The sequence below is a fragment of the Anser brachyrhynchus genome (assembly GCF_964034855.1).
Source record: "Anser brachyrhynchus genome assembly, chromosome: 14".
Lineage (NCBI taxonomy): Eukaryota > Metazoa > Chordata > Aves > Anseriformes > Anatidae > Anser > Anser brachyrhynchus.
The window spans coordinates 19052914-19071603 of NC_137709.1; the positions used below are offsets into that span (position 1 = coordinate 19052914).

An 18690-nucleotide genomic window follows, 5' to 3' on the forward strand; every position below is an offset into this window, starting at 1 on the left:
TATCTGCAATATTGTGATATAAGGAGAGTCAAATTCTGCTCTGGATCACTCAAGCATGAATTAGAAGTTATTGTTCTGAGGTAGAGTTAAAAAAATAGTAGGCATAGCAGATGTAGCATAGGGTCAGTGGATTATGTTGAATACTGAACATATTTTAGAATGCAGAGGTACTAAAATCATTGTGATCATCCAGATAGGCACCTGGAAAAGGGTAATCCTGGTTTAAATTTTATTCATAGCACTTATTAAATCTTATGTGTTGCTATAGGAGGAGGATGATCTTGATGTGACTTCAGGAAATGAGATAGAGTTTTCAGGAAAAGAGTCAGAGACAGGAAAATCTGGAGTCAGTGTGTATCCTCAGATTTGGGGAAGACACTGACTAAGTTGATTACATGCATGCTTTGGGGCCAGTTTGGATCCATTTCTGTCAATGGAGTGATATTAATGATTTCTCATTACCTAAAATAGCCTGTTTCAATATTTGGGAAGGATCGGTGCATTTTGCTCTTTCAGGAATGCCACAGTTTTTGTGCTATGCTATTCAGATGCTTATATAAATCATTAAGGAAGTCCCTAAATAACATCTTACACTAAAACACTCGAGGGCCAATCCAGAAAGTCAGGGTCAAGAATATATTTTTGTCTACCACTATATTACCCAAGATACAGAAGCCTAAAATTTATTTCAGATGTGTAATGAAGTTGTTTCTCAATTTGGCAGCTGACAGTAAACCAGACTTGCTGCTGCAGGACAACAACCCGTACTTTTCATTAGAATTTACTGTTAAACCAAGAGGAAGAAACAGCAGGAAGAGATCATTCTTTTGAAACTATTCTTAAAACATCTGAGTTCTGAACAGCAGCTACAGCAATTTTTTTTATCATATTTAGATTTAACTCCTCCTTTTGACAAAGATTTCTACCTACAATGACATGAAATTTTGGCAAAACACAAAACTGATAAAACAGGAATGGGTGGCCTATTCCAGTTCCGATTTTGCACCGTTCACATTGCCAAACAGTCAAATAGTGAAGACTCTTTTACAAATAGCAAGAGCAACAGAAAGAATCATGAGACATAGCACACTGGGTCATAATGAAATAATGCATTATGATAAGTTACTGAATCCTGATTCAAGAGTATTTTTGCACTGCCAGAGACTGCTGGTCCCATTAGGCCATTTAACTTGTCACAATGTATGGCTGCCTAGTGACACAGAACAGCTTGCAAGATCACTGCTTAATGTGAGGTACCATAAAACTGGACTAGACAAGAGATTGGTATGTATATGGGCTAGGAAGGTATAGTCTGGATTCTGTTAAGGTTTTGCAGCTCAGCTATCTGATCCCCTAGGAAGCTCACAAAGTAGTCTTGTCTGTAAAGGTGCTGATGATCTCTCAAAAGTCTCATCAATATCACTAGAATTTGCTTATGCTCGGAACATCTCAGGAGGCTCTCAGCAAATCACTCTGCTTCCAGATATACAAAATATAGCATATATAATCTTGGAGTAAATGGAATTCTTTGTCTGCTTTCTCTGTTTTCTATAGATGCTAATTGTGATGAATGCACTCAAGAGATTTCTGAAATATATATTAAATTCTCTACAGTTCTGCTTTCCTTTATACTGCAGATGTGTATTCTTGCTATCAGTTTAGCTTATGACCTAGCAGTAAAATGAGTATCTTATGTATGCTTTCAGATACTGGCTAATTTTAAACAAATGCATGCCCTTACTTCTCTCTCTTAGTCATTTATGTCCCTTATTGCTGTGAGGGCCATGCAGTACAGAGAGGTTTTTGAGAATAAATTTTAAAAGTTTAGACAAAAAAATATTATCCCTCCTTTAAAAAAAAATAAAATTGGATTGAGACTATTAAATTTTGATGATATCACAAAAGAAAACAAAAGCAAACAAAAAACTAGGACCAAAACTCCATCTCTGTACAAAGCAGAATACTAAATTGAATATATAACATTCTTTTTCCCTGCCCATCTAATTTGTAGATACAGTAGTAGATTATTCGATAAAACCATTCATATTATCTACATGAAATCACACACTGGTAACCTAGCTCCCAAAAAGGGAGCTAAGCTTAGTTTAGCTACTTAAATCCTTCTCAGACTTTGCTCTGCATATATCAGTGTGATTCGTAAGACCTCTGCTTAGCTATTGAATGATCTATATACAGCACCTTGCAGCAGGGATGTTCACCACATTGTGTAAGATCTTGGGCATGTACTAAGATACCTCAATCTTTACTGTCTTGTGCAGTTTAAATCTCCATCTAATGCCAGAAATTCATTATAACCTGAGATTCCTTTGCATATCTCACCTGTGGGGTCTGATTTAAAAAAAAAAAAAAAAAAGTGCATTATAAACATTTGTAAACAGTGTTCTGCATAACTAACAGCTGAATTTAGTTTAGATGTCATTAATAGTTCCTAGCTTTGGGCATTTCTTTAGGCATTCTAAATTTCCTTTCCTAGGCATATTATTAGTAATTGCTACAAAATTATTTTCTTTCTGCTTTACCCTAGTAGAAGGGTTAAATCAATCAACTGGAGCATAGGAAAGCCATATTCAAAATTTTTCTTAACCTTCACAGACTGAAACTCATCTCTCTGAAATTATAGCCTAACCTTCAGGTGCACATGGGTAGGGAAGACTGATAATTTGTTATTATTTTCAATATGAATATACCGTACCAGAGTTTCTCCCCTCCCCTCCCCTCCCCTCCCCTCCCCTCCCCTCCCCTCCCCTCCCCCCTCTCTCTTTTCTTTTCTTTCTAAACCTTCCTTGCTTCCCTGCATTTGCTTTGTCAAACAGATAAATATTTAACTCTGGCAGAGCCTAATAATGAGCATCTACTTTCCTTGTTGCAATGACAAAAAGTCAATATAATTGAAAGTTGTTGTTTGTTTTTAATAGTCTACTTGATATCATGCAATTGTGGAGGAGCAGGAAGGTCTCTCTAATTTGATGGAAAGTGCTGCGTTCTCAGTCAAGGCTTTATTGCACATAGCTTTTCTAGCATGACCTCATAAAGGGTTGTTGATAATCCAAATAGAAGTGCTCTCCTTTCAGCTATACTATGATACTCATTAAACATCCTCAATATATTCTGACGTAATTATAGAAAACTAAATCCACTATTCAGAAGTGACATATGGCTGCTCTGCAGTTGGGCAGAGTTGTTAAAGAGAATGAGAATCCTCTTCTGCTCAAGCCATGTTATTTTGAATACAGGTACTGAGCACTTTGTGGGACAGGGAAGCTCCCCCAGCAGTACTTCACTGTTCTGTGTTGTTTTCTGTTAAAATAACAGGTCTTTTAGAAAACAAATGTAATCAACCAACCACACTATAATGATCTTTTGTCTGTTACATGTAGTCTCCCACATGTAAAGGGTTTCTTTTCTTTCATAGTGTGTACTCCCTGTCCTCTGCTGGGTACTCCCTGACCATCTTGCAAAGCATTATTTAAAATGATGCACTCCAAACAGTATCACCAATGCCCCTTCCCCCACAACTTCCAGAAATGGGGTAAAGAAAGCCATAATGATGAAACAATATGATTGATATAAGAACAATATATTTGAAAGAGATTAAAAAGCTAACTGCCACAATGCACTATATATTTACATATATATACATATACAAACATACACAAAATGTTTGTTTCTGACATGCTATAACAAGCTTGGTCACCATATGAATAAAAACAGGCTTCTGTCAGGGTCCAGATGACTGCCCAGCTTGTTGCCATCGTGTTTTGGAGTGGAACACCCATAGTTTTGTATTTCACACAGGGATTGCCTACAGCTGACAGAGACAGCAAGCCAAATTCTGCCCTCAGTTAACTGAGGTAAATAGAGTAGCTTGCCTGGAACCAAAACAGGCATGCTGGGCTGTCATCAGTAGACCGAGCACATACTTAGACCATTGCATCTCTTACTGAAACTAGCGTATTCCAGTAACTTCAACAGAGTTTCTCGTACTTTCATTAATATAATAGAGAAGAATGTGGTCTTATGGCATCTTTCTTTTCCGAATGTACTGTTTTGGGGGGGATATAATAAAAACCTGAGAGAAAAAGTGTTGTTCATTTTAATAAAGCACGATTTTGAACAAAGTTAACTAGACTCAATTGGGAAGGAGTCTTTTTAAAAGTATTTTGAAATACTATTTTGCAGGAAACATAGTTAATTTAGAATGGAGAGGAGAGGAGAGGAGAGGAGAACATATTCCATAAATACTTTTGTCTTCCTGAGTTCAGGTCCTCAGTGAAAGCAGCAAAAGCTTCTATCTGACTTTTATAGCTCCTTATTTTCATTTGTATTGAAGCTATCTCCTGGGGCTTGTCTTACCTAACGCAGCAGAATGGGTCTCCTGTCATACAAAAAGTACTAGTTCAGACAGGGTAAGGATATTCTCACAACAATGTTCTTTCAGGCAAAATTCATCAGACAATTTAAGATAATACAATGTAAAAAATATACAGTCTATTTGTTAATTCTACTGCTGCTATGGGTTAAAGAGCTGCATAGGCAGTTGTACAGCTATGACAGTTTTGCAGTAAGAACATCTCACTTTTTCACTTTTATGTTTACATTTGGACTCCCCAAAGCTAATTAAATCTTTAAATTCTCTGAAAATTTCTCAGTTTAAAAATACCGACTTCTATAAACACAGAAGACAGTAAACATTTTCACACATTGTTCATTATTCTTCATCCTGTATCTACCCCTCCATGTAACTAAAATTCTGACAACTTCCACACCTTTAAAAATTACAGGCAAATAAAAATACTAGCATTACAAGGGGATGAAAAACTTTACTACCCTATCTAACAGGGCAAATAAATAAGTACACCACAGATTAGAAAAAATAAAGAACCAAAGTCCAGGGCAGGAGAGAATTAAAATATTTTAACACATACATGTATATCACATGGAACAGACAATTAGTTAAAATCATTTTAAATATATATGACAGATTCTAATAGATTTTTTTTTCTAGTGAATTAGAAGAAGAGAGAAAGATAAGAGACAAAAAGAGGAGCAGGAGAGGTAAGACAAATTATCTAAAGAGTAAAGAATAAGAATTAGACCTTGTAGAAGGAAAAGTGGTAAAAGAATTTAGAGGTGAACATTTGGGGGAGTAGTCGGAAGGGAACAATAAGGACCTCAGAAACAGCTCCTAAACCTACAGTAAGAAAAAAACCTGAAAATTATGTTGTGTGCCATACTTAAACAAACTTCTCTAAGACCAGTAATGTAACTATAGAAGCACAGAGTTCAGTAGAAGATGGTAATCCTGAGACAATAGTCATATACTCATGCAAGCAGCCTGTACTAACTACATTGTTAGCACTCAAATGATGTAGTTCAAATTTGTTTCAGCTGAAATTATATCACTGACTGCATCATATATCCATCTATATGACAACATGAAGTTCTTTCCCCCCATGCTTCTGCCACAAGAAAAAAATAAAAAGAAGGAAAGAAAATGCTCGAGGGAAGGAAGGCTCTGCAGGAGGATCTGGATAGGCTGGACCGATGGGCTGAGGTCAACTGCATGAAGTTCAACAAGGCCAAGTGCCAGGTCCTGCATCTGGGGCGTAACAACCCCAAGCAGCACTACAGGCTGGGAGATGAGTGGCTGGAAAGCTGCCTGGCCGAGAAGGACCTGGGAGTACTGGTTGATAGTTGGCTGAATATGAGCCAGCAGTGTGCTCAGGTGGCCGAGAAGGCCAACAGCATCCTGGCTTGCATAAGGCGCAGTGTGGCCAGCAGGTCTAAGGAGGTGATTGTCCCCCTGTACTCTGCTCTGGTGAGGCCGCACCTTGAGTACTGTGTTCAGTTTTGGGCCCCTCGCTACAAGAAGGACATGGAGGTGCTCAAGAGAGTCCAGAGAAGGGCAACGAAGCTGGTGAGGGGTCTGGAGAACAAGTCTTACGAGGAGCGGCTGAGGGAGCTGGGGTTGTTTAGCCTGGAGAAGAGGAGGCTCAGGGGAGACCTCATCGCTCTCTATAGGCACCTTAAAGGAGGCTGTAGAGAGGTGGGGATTGGTCTATTCTCCCACGTGCCTGGTGACAGGACGAGGGGGAATGGGCTAAAGTTGCGCCAGGGGAGTTTTAGGTTGGATGTTAGGAAGAACTTCTTTACTGAAAGGGTTGTTAGGCATTGGAATGGGCTGCCCAGGGAGGTGGTTGAGTCGCCATCCCTGGAGGTCTTTAAAGGACGTTTAGATGTAGCCCTTAGTGATATGGTTTAGTGGAGGACTTGTTAGTGTTAGGGCAGAGGTTGGACTAGATGATCTTGGAGGTCCCTTCCAACCTAGACGATTCTGTGATTCTGTGATTCTGTGAAAAGGAAACAAACAAACAAAAAAGCCTTTTGAAGCTTGTTACCGCATAATTAGTCCTTTTTCCCAGGATGCCTTTGTGGAATAGGACCTTTGAGATCCAGTAGGGTTAGCTAACTACATTCCTCCAGAAGCCATTTTGACTGCATCTTCTTTCCTTCAGTGGTAGGTACCCACCATTTTTGTGATCTCACTGATTTTTCTTTTACTGAAGTGGGGGGTTCTCAGAGAGAACTGTTCCATTGAGGAAAACGTGGTGGACTTACAGGCTTGAAAATTACTATTTTAGATAACATGAGCTCTGAGGAAGAGTAGGATTATAGCATTTTGTGGATGCTATAGACTGCTTTAGAGACTGAGTTTAGCTTAGGACTTTGATGTGTCTTTACTTCTTTCCTAAATTTCTATGTAATTAACTAGTTGTATATTATATATATATATATATATTGAGGAAATGGTTACAGCGTGCTTACCAGATGTTTTTAATACTTGATTTTTGCTTGGAAAAACTAAACTGTGTCTTGAGTTTGGTTCTGTGCTTGTTTGTGGATGAGGCCCTTGATAAGGAAACTTGAGGTCTTGAGGTAATGTTGTGTGTTTTTCTTGTTTGTTTTGTTTTTTTCCTTTTATTATCTGGTTCAATAGCAATTTTTAAATTTCTGATTAGCTTGGTCTTCAATGATATAGAGAACACCCAAATCTCACTCACAAGTAGTGAAGCAGCTACAGTCATCAGGAGTATTCTGGTATATCTGGGCATATGTAGAGGGCCATATGTATTTTGAAATAGTTGTCCTATAGAGATTCTGGGGATTTGGGGAAGGATTTCTAGTGTCTGATCTGAATTCACCAGCAGTAGCATGTGCAGATTAGCCCAAACCAAGTTTTCATATCGCTCATCACGGACATCAATATATGACTTTTTTTTTCCCCTTCTTGGAAACCTCACTGTGATTAACTCAAACTTGAATAAGAAAGTGCGTAGAGCAAAGATTGTTCCAGCAGTATTTTCCTCATGCTACAAAAGGCTAAGTGATCTCTTTAGTCACTTTTCTGATAGCTTGTCCTCAAAAAAAGTCAAACAGAGTAAAACTGCAGCTTTAGTACATTTTAAACTTCCTTCAGTCTTAACGTTATTCTTCTCATTTTGCATTATTATGCTGTTACAGAATTCTGCTCACTCAGTCCAGAGTATTTCTCAAATATGATATTTGGGGGGAGGGAAAGCATGTTCTAAATACTAGCAAATACATATTCTCTTTCTCTCATTGTTTTTTGTAAGGTCTAAATATAATCATAAAACTTTTTTGGATCTCTCTTTTGTGTTTTCTTTATATAACTGGGATTTAAAAAAATAATAATCTGTGGTCTTGAGTTAAAATGTATAAAGATTTGATTCTTCTATCATTAATATGTTTAGTGAAATAAAATGCATGTATTTGCTTTCTTATTATGTCTTACAGTGTTTTTGAATACTTTTTTCAATATAAATTTAAAAAAAAAGTAAAATGCAATATGGTTTACAAGCCCAATGCTTCCCAGTCAAATTGAGAAAGATTAGCTGATGAGTTCCAATAAGGACCAGTAGCAAGAATCTTTGTATTTGCTTTGGATGCGGTATTATATGTAAATTATAAATTATAAATATAACAGTTGGCATGTACCAAAATGTTACAAGTTTAGCTGTTATTTACAAACAAAAATGAAAAAAATGACCATATGATGGGTAAGGTGTTGCCCTGTTGTTCAGTAGCTTTTAAGCTGACTTCCCTATTCAACTACAGACTCAATGGTTTTGCAGGTCATTCAAATGCTGTTACACCTCTCAAAATGGGAAATGTGGTGATAGTAAAACTGATCCTGAAAACATGAGGGCAATGCTGATAAATATATTAACATATGTTGTGAAACAGCATTAATTACTTAGCCCAAGATGTAAGGAATAATATTTACAAGCAATTCCAACATAAGGTTTTTGGTATTAGAAAGCCTTCTTGTTTGTCACATGTAGTGAAATCTATCCCTACATAAATCTTTACATTTATGCTTTTTATTTTCCCCAAGCTTCCACCAACACATTTTATGAAAGTAACAGATGCCAAGTTTATGTAAAGGCTAATTCCTCTTGTTCCAGATGACCCACTTATGGTATGTGCCAGTATACTACAGTGATCCCATAATCATCTGGCCAATGCACATGTTCATTGCACTGTACACGGTCTTACAAATTCTACAGACTCACTCAGAGAACAACACAGCTGCCTAACCACAATGCCTCCAGCATACAGCGTTGCACAAGGAAAGTATTATGGGTAACAGTCTAATGTCTTTCCTTAAATATCTTACCAAATAAACATCTCTGTAGTAACTCATGTAACAAATCAAAATAAACAGGATGAATAAACGAAGTCTTTCATTTTCTGCAATAAGAACAATCTCTTGATAAATAGATATGATCCAAATGCATACATCTGTTTCAGGTTAAGATCACTTTAATATTGTTTCGCATTCACTACTTCAGCTGCCTCTTCCTATATGATACTTATTATCAGAAAAGCAAGCAATTACCGAGACAATCTCGTCCTCTGCCGGTACAGTTGCTGCTGATAGTGCTGCTGCCAGTGCTGCTGCCCTTGCTGCCTTCCTCATTGCTCTCTGAGTCTGAAGATTGGTAAAGTAGTTGACAGCTGCAAACTCAATAAGTGCAGAGAAGACGAATGCAAAGCACACAGCTATGAACCAATCCATGGCAGTAGCATAGGACACCTTGGGCAAAGAATGGCGTGCACTGATGCTTAAAGTGGTCATTGTTAGAACTGTAGTAATTCCTTGAAAACAAGAGAAAGAAAAAGGGGGCATTAGAATTTTGCTAAATTCTAGATGTAGATGTAAATGCCTCTACATATATATATATATGTTTGTGTGTGTGTATATATATATATATGCATGTGTGTATTTGTATAAATACAAAATACATAAAATATAAAACCAAAGAGGTTTTAGCTGTCAACTAACTAACAGGAATTCTAAGTATTTTGTAATCACAAGTAATTCACGTATAGTGGCTTGAGTATCTAAAAGCTCTGAATAAACTTCCTTAATAGACTAAGCAGATTGAAAGTTAAGATAACCTCATGCTACAGGGTGCAGCTTCTTAGAATTGTGGCAAGACACGGGTATAACGAAAATCAAGATCAGACTCTGAAAGACACTTTATTTAAGAGGTTGCTAAGTGGAATGCTTGGCAAAAAATCTACATTAATTTACCATGATTTCCTAAGTGTTATGATCCTCTATTTCTCCTATTGTTGGACAAGACGGGTCATGGCTTCCACAACCCTCACTGGATTCATCAGAATTTTGCATTAAAATCGGTGGTAGGCTATGATCCAAATATTTCTAGTAATAAGAGTTTGGTCGTCTATACAGTGATCTTTAATCTCTGAATACATTTTTAAAGATTCACTGACAGTATATTGATTTGAAAGCTCCCATAGTAACAAATATGGAAGGATGGAAAAGGTGCTTCTCTAGAGCTCCTTTTGTGTTTTCACACACAAAAATATCTGGTCACATAGCCTATGGGCCGCAAAATATTCTCAAGGTCTATTGTGACCTTATGATTTCTCTTTTGGAATGTAAATCATTCATAATGTGGGAAATGCACATCCCACTGCTGCCTGATACAAGCAAAAAGTACAAGAGCAAACTTATCCATTAACATATAAGGCTCTGTGATTCATGTTTGCTTATAATTATGCCTGCAGGAATCTGAAAATTGCAGGTATTTAAAGAGAGTAAGCTGGAGAATACCCTCTTCTGCTCTTTTCTGCAGTTGGAAAAGGGTAGGTGGGGAAAATAAAGGATGTTATAATGTCATGTTGTGATGATGAATCAATATGCTATGAATGATGCTCAGTAGAAAGGATGCAGTGTCATTGCATACTGCAGCATCAAGACAGGGTGACTTGATTATTTTCAGGATTTTTTTGCAGCTCTCTCACATGATGTAGCTTGCCAGCTGTCTGAGGCTAAATAAGTCCCAATGTCATTACTTAACATGTTTTAATGAAATGCAAATAGAAGATAGTATAAAAATATGTAGGATCTCTACTTCTCCCAAATCTGTCAGACACATTTAATAATATAAGTACAAGAATACTGATATAAATTTCAATTTCAAATGTCCAGAATGAACTTTTCAATATGATATGTGATTAGATTAGAATCTGCCCATGTGCTACTTAGTAATAAAGAAAAATGCATTCTGTGTCTGTATAAAAACTTACTGCAGAAGGAATTTAAACTTAGGAATAGGACTCCTATTCTATTACAGATATAGATAAGAACACTCTCAATGTGGAGTGAATATTGATGAAATGCTCTGTGGAAAACTACTTTATCAAACAGAATGCCAAATTACAGTTGGTAAAGTGTGTAACTGATGATTGTCTTTCCCCTTTGAAGACTTCTTGGTAATTTTTGAAAAATTTGTTACATAATGCAAATACTGAAATATGTTATCTTTTTTTTTTTAATACAAAATCCATCTCTGACACTTCATAAATAAAGTTTAATGACTAGATATTAAGTTAAAATTTCCAGAGTAATCTGCAAGAACGGTAGAAGCCAGCTGTCTCTCTCTGCAAAACAGCAGATAACTCTTTGCCAGGACTAAAAAAGATTAGATAAAGGCACACAAAAATGTGAAATAGTAGCCATTGTTATATGGGTTCAAAGCATTTGATGCTTAATAGGGCACACTTAAAACTTGGCTTTAAATAACCATGTTTCTTATTCCAAGTAACTTCTGATAATGAAATGCTTTAAAAAAATTTTTTTAAATGTATAAGCATACATATGTACACGTCTACATACAGAAGCTCCATGTAAGATAAGGAATTTCTTATTGCCAATCTGCTGTTCTTTCCAATGGCATAGTTACAAAGAGCACAAGAGTGTCTTGTCTCTTCGAGTATTTCTGTCTCCTGTATTTCGCCTGTAGGTCTGTAAAGAGCAGATCTTTATTAACATTAATTTATTTTATTGTAATGTTACCTGCAAAAGATAACTGGCTTCCACTTTGCAGGTACACAGAGTTAGGTGAATTTCTTCTGAAAATTTGGTTTGTGCACACTGTTACTTTTCTACCATCAATTTCTCTTCTCTCAAACTTTTGAGAATGCCGTGCTTTATAAAAATATAAAGCTATATTATTCTCACACTTAAAGGCTTAAAACATAGGAGCGAAACTGAAACATCTTTATAATTCAACTATTTGCAATATGAAGCAGAAAAGATGCTTACTTCTCCATTTTAAACCTTTTCTTTTTTACTGGTGCCTAACAGTCAAGAAAACACCCCTTTTTTCCTTAGATGATGGTATTTAGAATCCATGGGATTTTGAATTAGAAAGGATTATAAATTCATATTGTTCCTGGGTGAAATAACAATGGATTGAAATATTCTTTTAAAATGCCAACATGACTAATTTTCCAAAATACTGAGAAAGGTGTCTATTTTACTATTTTCTTCAAATATTTTCTATTCCTTATTCTATATTTACTCTTCAATATGACTAAGTCATTATTTCAGGGTTTGGGATCTTTATGTAATTGTTACTGAATCATCTTCAGACTTATATGCACATTACTTCAAGTGTATAGAATTGACTTCTGCTGCCCGCTAGGTAGCAAGTACGTTTTACTCACATGTAAAGGATGTGAGTGTAGAATCCAGAGATGCAATATAAAGTTGAATCAGGTAGTATTGATCAGATACATTTGGCATTGCATGCCAAACAAACCAGAATGTATGGTATACAAACTTCCTATGCATATTTTATGCCTCAATTGCAATAAACATCTTTGAGAAATTATTGCCTGGTATTTTAAGCACTTAAATCCGAATAGCTGGAAATCATTACATACAAGTGCCTAATGATACCTAGCTGCATCCCAACTCCTGATGGGTATTTCAAGAAAAAAAAAGTATGTTCATATTCCTTCAGAGACACCTGAGGAAGCTGTGCTCACTTAACATTCCTAAAAGTTTGCAATGCTTTTTTGAATACCATTCCATGCTTGAAATCAAAGCCCACAAATTCTGTACCTTGCTAACTACAACTATAGGCTTATTTTGAATTATATGACTTGCATCATTCATGCTTAGGCAATTTATACCTGCCTATTTGCTGTTGAAGACAAGTCTGGCAAAGGGAATTTGTTGTGCAAAAATATTGATTTAAGAGAAAATAGTAAGATAGGGTTGCAAAATATGTATGTATGGGTAGTGGATTCATGAGAAGTTTCTGATAAGCTTTATTATTTTTGCTTGGTGTTTTTATGATTATTTTTTCCCTAGAAACAACAATTCAGTCAGTTTAAGTCTACCCCTTGACAATAAGTGTGGTTTCAGAGATTATTGATATTGAAGGGGGTGGGGTGGCAGAGTAGAGTGGGAGTCAGATTTGATAATAGCAGAGCACACAGTTAAGGAGATGAAGCTCCCATTTGGGGGAGCATTAATTCAAACCACTAGAAAGAAAAAAGGGCCCATGCAATACGGACATGCATTCTGCATTACTACTGTAACTTGTGCTAGGGACATGATGCATCTCACCTAACTTCATTCATCTAAAATCCTTGCTGGTTGTTTAGAAACCTTTGTAGGGAATAGAAAGAGAACACTCCAGAATGAGTGCTAGAAGAGTTAGGTACCCAGCTGAGTTCCAACCCATGTGATTTTTTTTTTGTTTTCTAGAAAATGCTTTAACACAGGTTGGTTTCACAACAGAATAAATTGGTTTAATTTTTAGTATTTGCTTTTGTTTAGTGAAACCTACTGTCTGTCTTTCCCAACTTAGAAGTTAATCCCCACTGGTTTACTCTAGCTGTTCAATACAGTGTATTCAATACAGTGAATGAAGTGAATGATAAAAGAACAAAACATGAATACCAGCCACGGTTCTTGCTGGAACAGATTCTTTGTTGATCCAAAACACAACTTGAGACAGGACTACAGTCATGATGCATGGAATGTATGTCTGAATGAGATAGTAGCCTATTTTCCTTTGGAGATGGAAATAGAGCAGCTGAAGTGAATATTCACCTAAAACAAACAAGCAATGAAAATGATGAACGAATGGTATGTGTGATGCAGAACTGGTCAAAGACCTTAATGCAGCATACCAAAAACTGTTCTGGCTGGAACAGACTCCTTGTTAATCCAGAAAGACACCTGAGAAAGAATGACTGTCATAATGCAAGGAGTATATATCTGTATCATGAAGTAGCCCATCTTCCTTTGCAAGTGGAAATAAACTGTCATGATTACATATTCACCTGTTAGAAGACAAGTACTTTAGCATTATTTTGGCACTGTATTATTGGCTTAAACCCAACATACTATGCTCTTAGGAAAGCACTAATAAGCCTCCTAGTGTATAACAAAAAATAAACTAACAAAAGGTGAAGTGACCTATTGGAAACAGAGAAAAGGAATATTAATTTTTATGTATTGTTTTTACTGGGATAGGGAGGCAGGGGGATTCTTAAAGGAAGTGTATTGAACGGGAGTCTTTTAGGAGACTAGAGATAATTTTTTTACAAGGATTTTAGTTTTAAAAATGACAAAAGGCAGTAACACTAATGCAGTTACATAGGGAAAAAAAGAAATCTGTAATTTGTTTTCAAGATGTTTTACAATGTCAGTAGTTCCCACATGGCTACATCTTACCTGTGTTAGATTTAATGGTTTCACTAGATACGGTTTGTCCTATGAGGTCATACTGGAGGAGACTGGAAGACTCCTGTGGTACTTCTACTGAGTGCAGGGGTCCTTTTTTCCATGTATAAATTATTTCACTTTTTGGATAAGCATCTGAGTTAGGGAAAAATTACTCATATAAATTACATGATTTATAAGCAATTGAAAAAACAAGTAGCATGATCCGTTTTGGGTCTAAAATTCCAAAGAAACTTGCATCCTGCTCCAGTAAGTCTCTAATCACATTAATGATGAAATGCAAAAAATAAATAACTAAAAAAAAAAAAATAGGAGTAATAAGGGAATGGTTGTGGTCGGAATGGATAGGTGCTAGCTTTTGCTTCTTGATTTTTTATAAAACACATACATTGATTACCACAGATTGTCTAAATATCTTCATTTTGTAAAACTAGACTTTAAGGAATGTACCACAGCTTTTATGACTCCTTAAAGGGCCAAATTTGACTACTAGATCTGTTAGAATATACAACAGAATACCCTTTAACAGCCACCCTTCAGTGAACTAATCCACGTGACTAAGAATGGTCTGAGCCTCAGAGGAAAAAGTAAGATTCTAGTCTAAAAAATAAAAATAAATAAAATGTTTCAGCAATGTGTCCTAGGATCTCGCTTCTGATCTCATACACATGGAGATTAAATGTATTACTATATAAAACTGAAAAATATAGAAGAACTTACAGCTTCCAAACTTCAGCGGACAAGCATGTCCATCCATTGGGAAGTTCACCAACCGCATAGGACAATCAGCATTAATGGTTAGTCTAGAAAACATTAAAGTAGATGACAGTAAAAAATAAATGGTATGCAGCAACACTGAATGAATGACAAAGGTCAATCAAAATCAGGAGAATAGGCTCTCACCTCATTGTGTAAAGAATAGTTCCATTCTGCATAATTCTGAAAAGTTTGTTAGGAGTTGTCATATTATGAGCAATTGATTTTTTTCCATTTCTAAAAAATGTGTCTGGTGTCCAGATTTTACTGACCATTAGATTGTTCAATCTTAAGATTTCAGTTGGCCCACCAAACTTCAACCTCTCATCAGTCCACGTCTGACGAAAGAAGACATCCATTGTGTATTCCTATGGAAAATGAATAGGTGAATTATGCATGAGGGTCTGCAGTCCCGAGCTGCTGTATTTAAAGTAACTCCATGAAAGACCCTAACACATATGTTAATGTATTTTAATTTACTGCTTAAACAGCTAATCGTATTACTATTAAATAGTTAAAAAAAAAAAAGTCTATGAGAAATCTATCATATTTTCTTATTAATTAAATTGCAAATTATCAAGTAAACAGGTAACTTTGATGTAAGGAAAAAAGACTCATTGTCCTATCAGAGAAAATAATTTAATTCAAAGTGACTGAGGTCCAATGAAAATTCAAATGTCTACTTTAACATCCTTTCAAAGTGCAAAACCAAACTATTAATATTTAGCTGCCAGGAACAAAAAGATGTACTCAGTGCCTCTTCTGCAGCTTACTTTGCATATTTGTAAAGAAAGGACTGATGTGAAAAACATTCATCACAGTAAGATTATGTTGTCAAGTTAATATGAGTTATTTTTCTTAAGGATTCTTAATATTGTTGTAAGCCTTCAAAAGGGAATTCTCTACAGAAGTTGCTTAGGAAATGGGAGCTAAACCTTGTCAGGAGGCAGACGTGCAAGAAAGCATACTTTCTCGATGCCTTCTTGTAGACTGACTGATGAAGAGAGGTAGAAAAACTTTTTGGTGTATCTTGGGGCGCACTGTTCCTTGCCAGCATGCAGGAATATAGTCTCAGGTGAGCAGGTATTGGAGGAAGGGTAAAAAGGCAAAAATAGCGATAAAAGTCCATTTCCAGGATGAGAACAGTGATGGCTTAACCTTTCCCTGAGGGCTGCAGCTGCTGTAATTGATGGAGCTCACCCAAGCCTGCACCTACCTGAATTTGGGGGCCCCCAGCATGACAAGCTGCTGCCTCAAAAACGGCACCACTTCCCTGCAGCTGCATGGTAGGTTGTCTCCTACCACACAGCCTTCTTGCAAATCCTTGTCAGGCCACAGATGCTTACACCATTCTTAATGAGGTTAAAGAGACATCTTTAACCCTCTGTCCGTGTCCTCGATGGAGGCCGGTGGTGTCCTCTGTGCCCAGCCTCGGGCCTGGGGCCATGGGGCTGCACCGGCTGACTCTGCTGGGGAAATAGCTATATGCAGCTCCAGCCAAACCGCTCTGCCGGGCCGCGGAGATTGTCAGGAAGATTAAACCTCGTAATCTGCTCTAATGACGGACAGCTCAGATGCCACCGTAATGAATCCTGGGAAAAGGAGAGCAGGGGCAGTGGTCGGGGGCCCTTACCATCTCCACGTCGGACACCGGCCCGAAGCTGGTCACGTAGATGTCTGTTTTGACTTCTGTCACAGCGCCTGTGGGACACGGAGAGGAGCGGGCTCGGGGCTGGCCCGGCCCGTCCCTATGGGGGGGCCGGCGGGCTGGGGGCTGGCAGCGCGGGTATTCTGGTCACCAACCCCGGGGTTTTCAGCGCCCCACTGCCCCCTCTCGCTCCGGACCCCCATTGCCCGCATCACCCCAGGGCTTTGCAGCTTCCCTTAGGTGACAGGAGCTTCCCCCCGTACCTCCAAATCCCGGCCGGAGCCTGTTGTCGTAGCCGTCCAACAGCTTGTCGAGAATCCGAGTGATGTTTTCCGAGTAGAGGTCGCCCTGGCCCCCCAGAGCCTTCTCCATGCTGCAAGGAGAGGCGAGTCCCGCCGTCAGCCCCCTGCTCCTCAGTCCGGCAGCCTTGCCTCAGCCCGGCCGGTCGCTCCTCGCCCCCTCACCTCAGCCCCGCCGGTCGCAGCTCGCCCCCCTCACCTCAGCCCCGCCGGTCCCTCCTCGCACCCTCACCTCAGCCCTCCCGCCAAGCCCGCGGCCGTAGAGGAAGCGGCCCCCAGGGGTGAGCAGACGGGGAGAAGGGGCCCAGTCCCACCTCGCCACAATCCTTGCGGGCTGTGGAGGGGCTGAGGGAAGGCTCTGGGGGCCGGCGGAGTGGGCTCGCTCACCTCACGGCCATACAGAGCCAAGCGATGAGCAAAGCCATGCCTCGGGGCTGCGCGGGGACGCTCGGGTGCCGTCAGAGCCGTCAGCTGGAGCAAGTTTCGGCGCTCATCCTCTCGGCCAGCCGCTCTGCCGGGTGAGGACGTCGGGGAGCCCGCCTGTCTTGGCCCCGTCCCCTCGGCCCTCAGGCACTCGTAGCCCGGGATGGGAGGGCGAGGGGCGGCGGGGGCTGCCCCTACCCGTCGGTTTTGCCGCCGCCCTTCAGCTTCAGCCGGGTGTCCAGCGGGGAATTAGGGTCTGAGGGGACGGCCAGCGGTCGGAGAGCAGTGACAATAATCGAATAAGGCATTAGGGGAGATTAAAAGGAAGAAATCCACTGCTAGTTTTGGCATGGAATTAGCAGGGAGTCGTTAGGAAATCTGGAAAAGCGCTGGCATCTTGCTGATAGAGATTATGTTAGAAATGGCCTCAGCTTTTATTATGTTTATGGTTCACAGGGAGATTATTATGCAGCCTCTGCATCATTAGAACTTTGGAAAAAAAAAACTAGTTTCCAATTTGTTGTTTTTTGACCTTTTTCAACAGATTTTCTCATGATCAATCCTTCAAAACCATACCGAGAGCTTGAATATTTCAATATATGAACACTGAACATTCAAAGCTGGTTCTGGTTCAGGTTTTGGGATTTCTTTTTTAATACTAAGCCGTTTTGGAGGGTTACAGCCACAGATTTCACTCAGACGTTAAACCTGAGCATTACTAGGACTTCTGTTCAAAGTGGAGCTCCTTACTCTAAAAATGCTGGGATTGTATATCATTACTAATTTTGTCCTGATAAGTACTGACTGGATCACTACTAACCCCTCCTTCAGTAAGTGTGTTAATGTAGTCAGGCCTAAAGGATCAGGCTGCTCCAGCTTTTTCTGTGACCTTATTACTTCCTATAAAGCCAATGAATGATGTAGCACATATATCATTTAGCTATGCTGTAAACAAATCAATTGGGTCGGTTTTCTTTCCTTATGGTAATACAGAGGAGCAGGTAAGGAGGCCAAAGCAAAATAAGCAGTCATAAAATGTTGATACATAAAACACATTTGCATTACCAGCTTCTAAGGAAATGTATTTAATTATCAAGTTATGATATGTATTTATTATGAAGTTATGAAATGTATTTAATTATCAAGTTATGTATAATAAGAATTTGAACAGAACTAGGAGACTCCTTTATTTTTTTTTTGGCAGTAAGATGAGCTTTTCATGCCTAGATGAAGTCCAACACTGGGGCTCTGTGCTCAAGTTTTGTGTTTAAGAAAAGAGACTGGGATTCTGAAAAAAAAAAAAAAGGCTAAGAAAAGAATGTGATTAGAAATATGAGATGCTCTGCCAATGAGTCCCTTTCCCTATTTTTGTGGGCAATAGTGTCATATATACCGCACAGGTGGGCTGGTTGTAACACAGTCTTTGAACAGTTGTGAACCCAAAT

The 18690-nt window shown here is 38.6% G+C and overlaps 1 protein-coding gene across 3 annotated transcripts in view; it reads right to left on the reverse strand.

Annotated features, from left to right (window-relative positions):
• The window catches only part of GABRA6 (gamma-aminobutyric acid type A receptor subunit alpha6), a 32529-nt gene extending 14319 nt beyond the window's left edge, over positions 1–18210 (reverse strand). The window contains exons 1-8 of one of the 3 annotated variants that reach the window (XM_080555005.1): positions 17210–18210; positions 16787–16896; positions 16509–16576; positions 15023–15243; positions 14840–14922; positions 14111–14254; positions 13564–13716; positions 8942–9201 (exon numbers count right to left, since the gene is read on the reverse strand). In XM_080555005.1, coding sequence (XP_080411131.1) covers positions 8942–9201; positions 13564–13716; positions 14111–14254; positions 14840–14922; positions 15023–15243; positions 16509–16576; positions 16787–16896; positions 17210–17247 — 1077 coding nt within the window. In that variant the 5' untranslated portion in view covers positions 17248–18210. Of the gene's footprint in view, positions 1–8941; positions 9202–13330; positions 13484–13563; positions 13717–14110; positions 14255–14839; positions 14923–15022; positions 15244–16508; positions 16577–16786; positions 16897–17136 lie in introns of all 3 variants that reach the window. The other 2 variants (XM_080555004.1, XM_080555006.1) reach the window with 2 other exon arrangements.
• Positions 18211–18690: the final 480 nt, after the last annotated feature.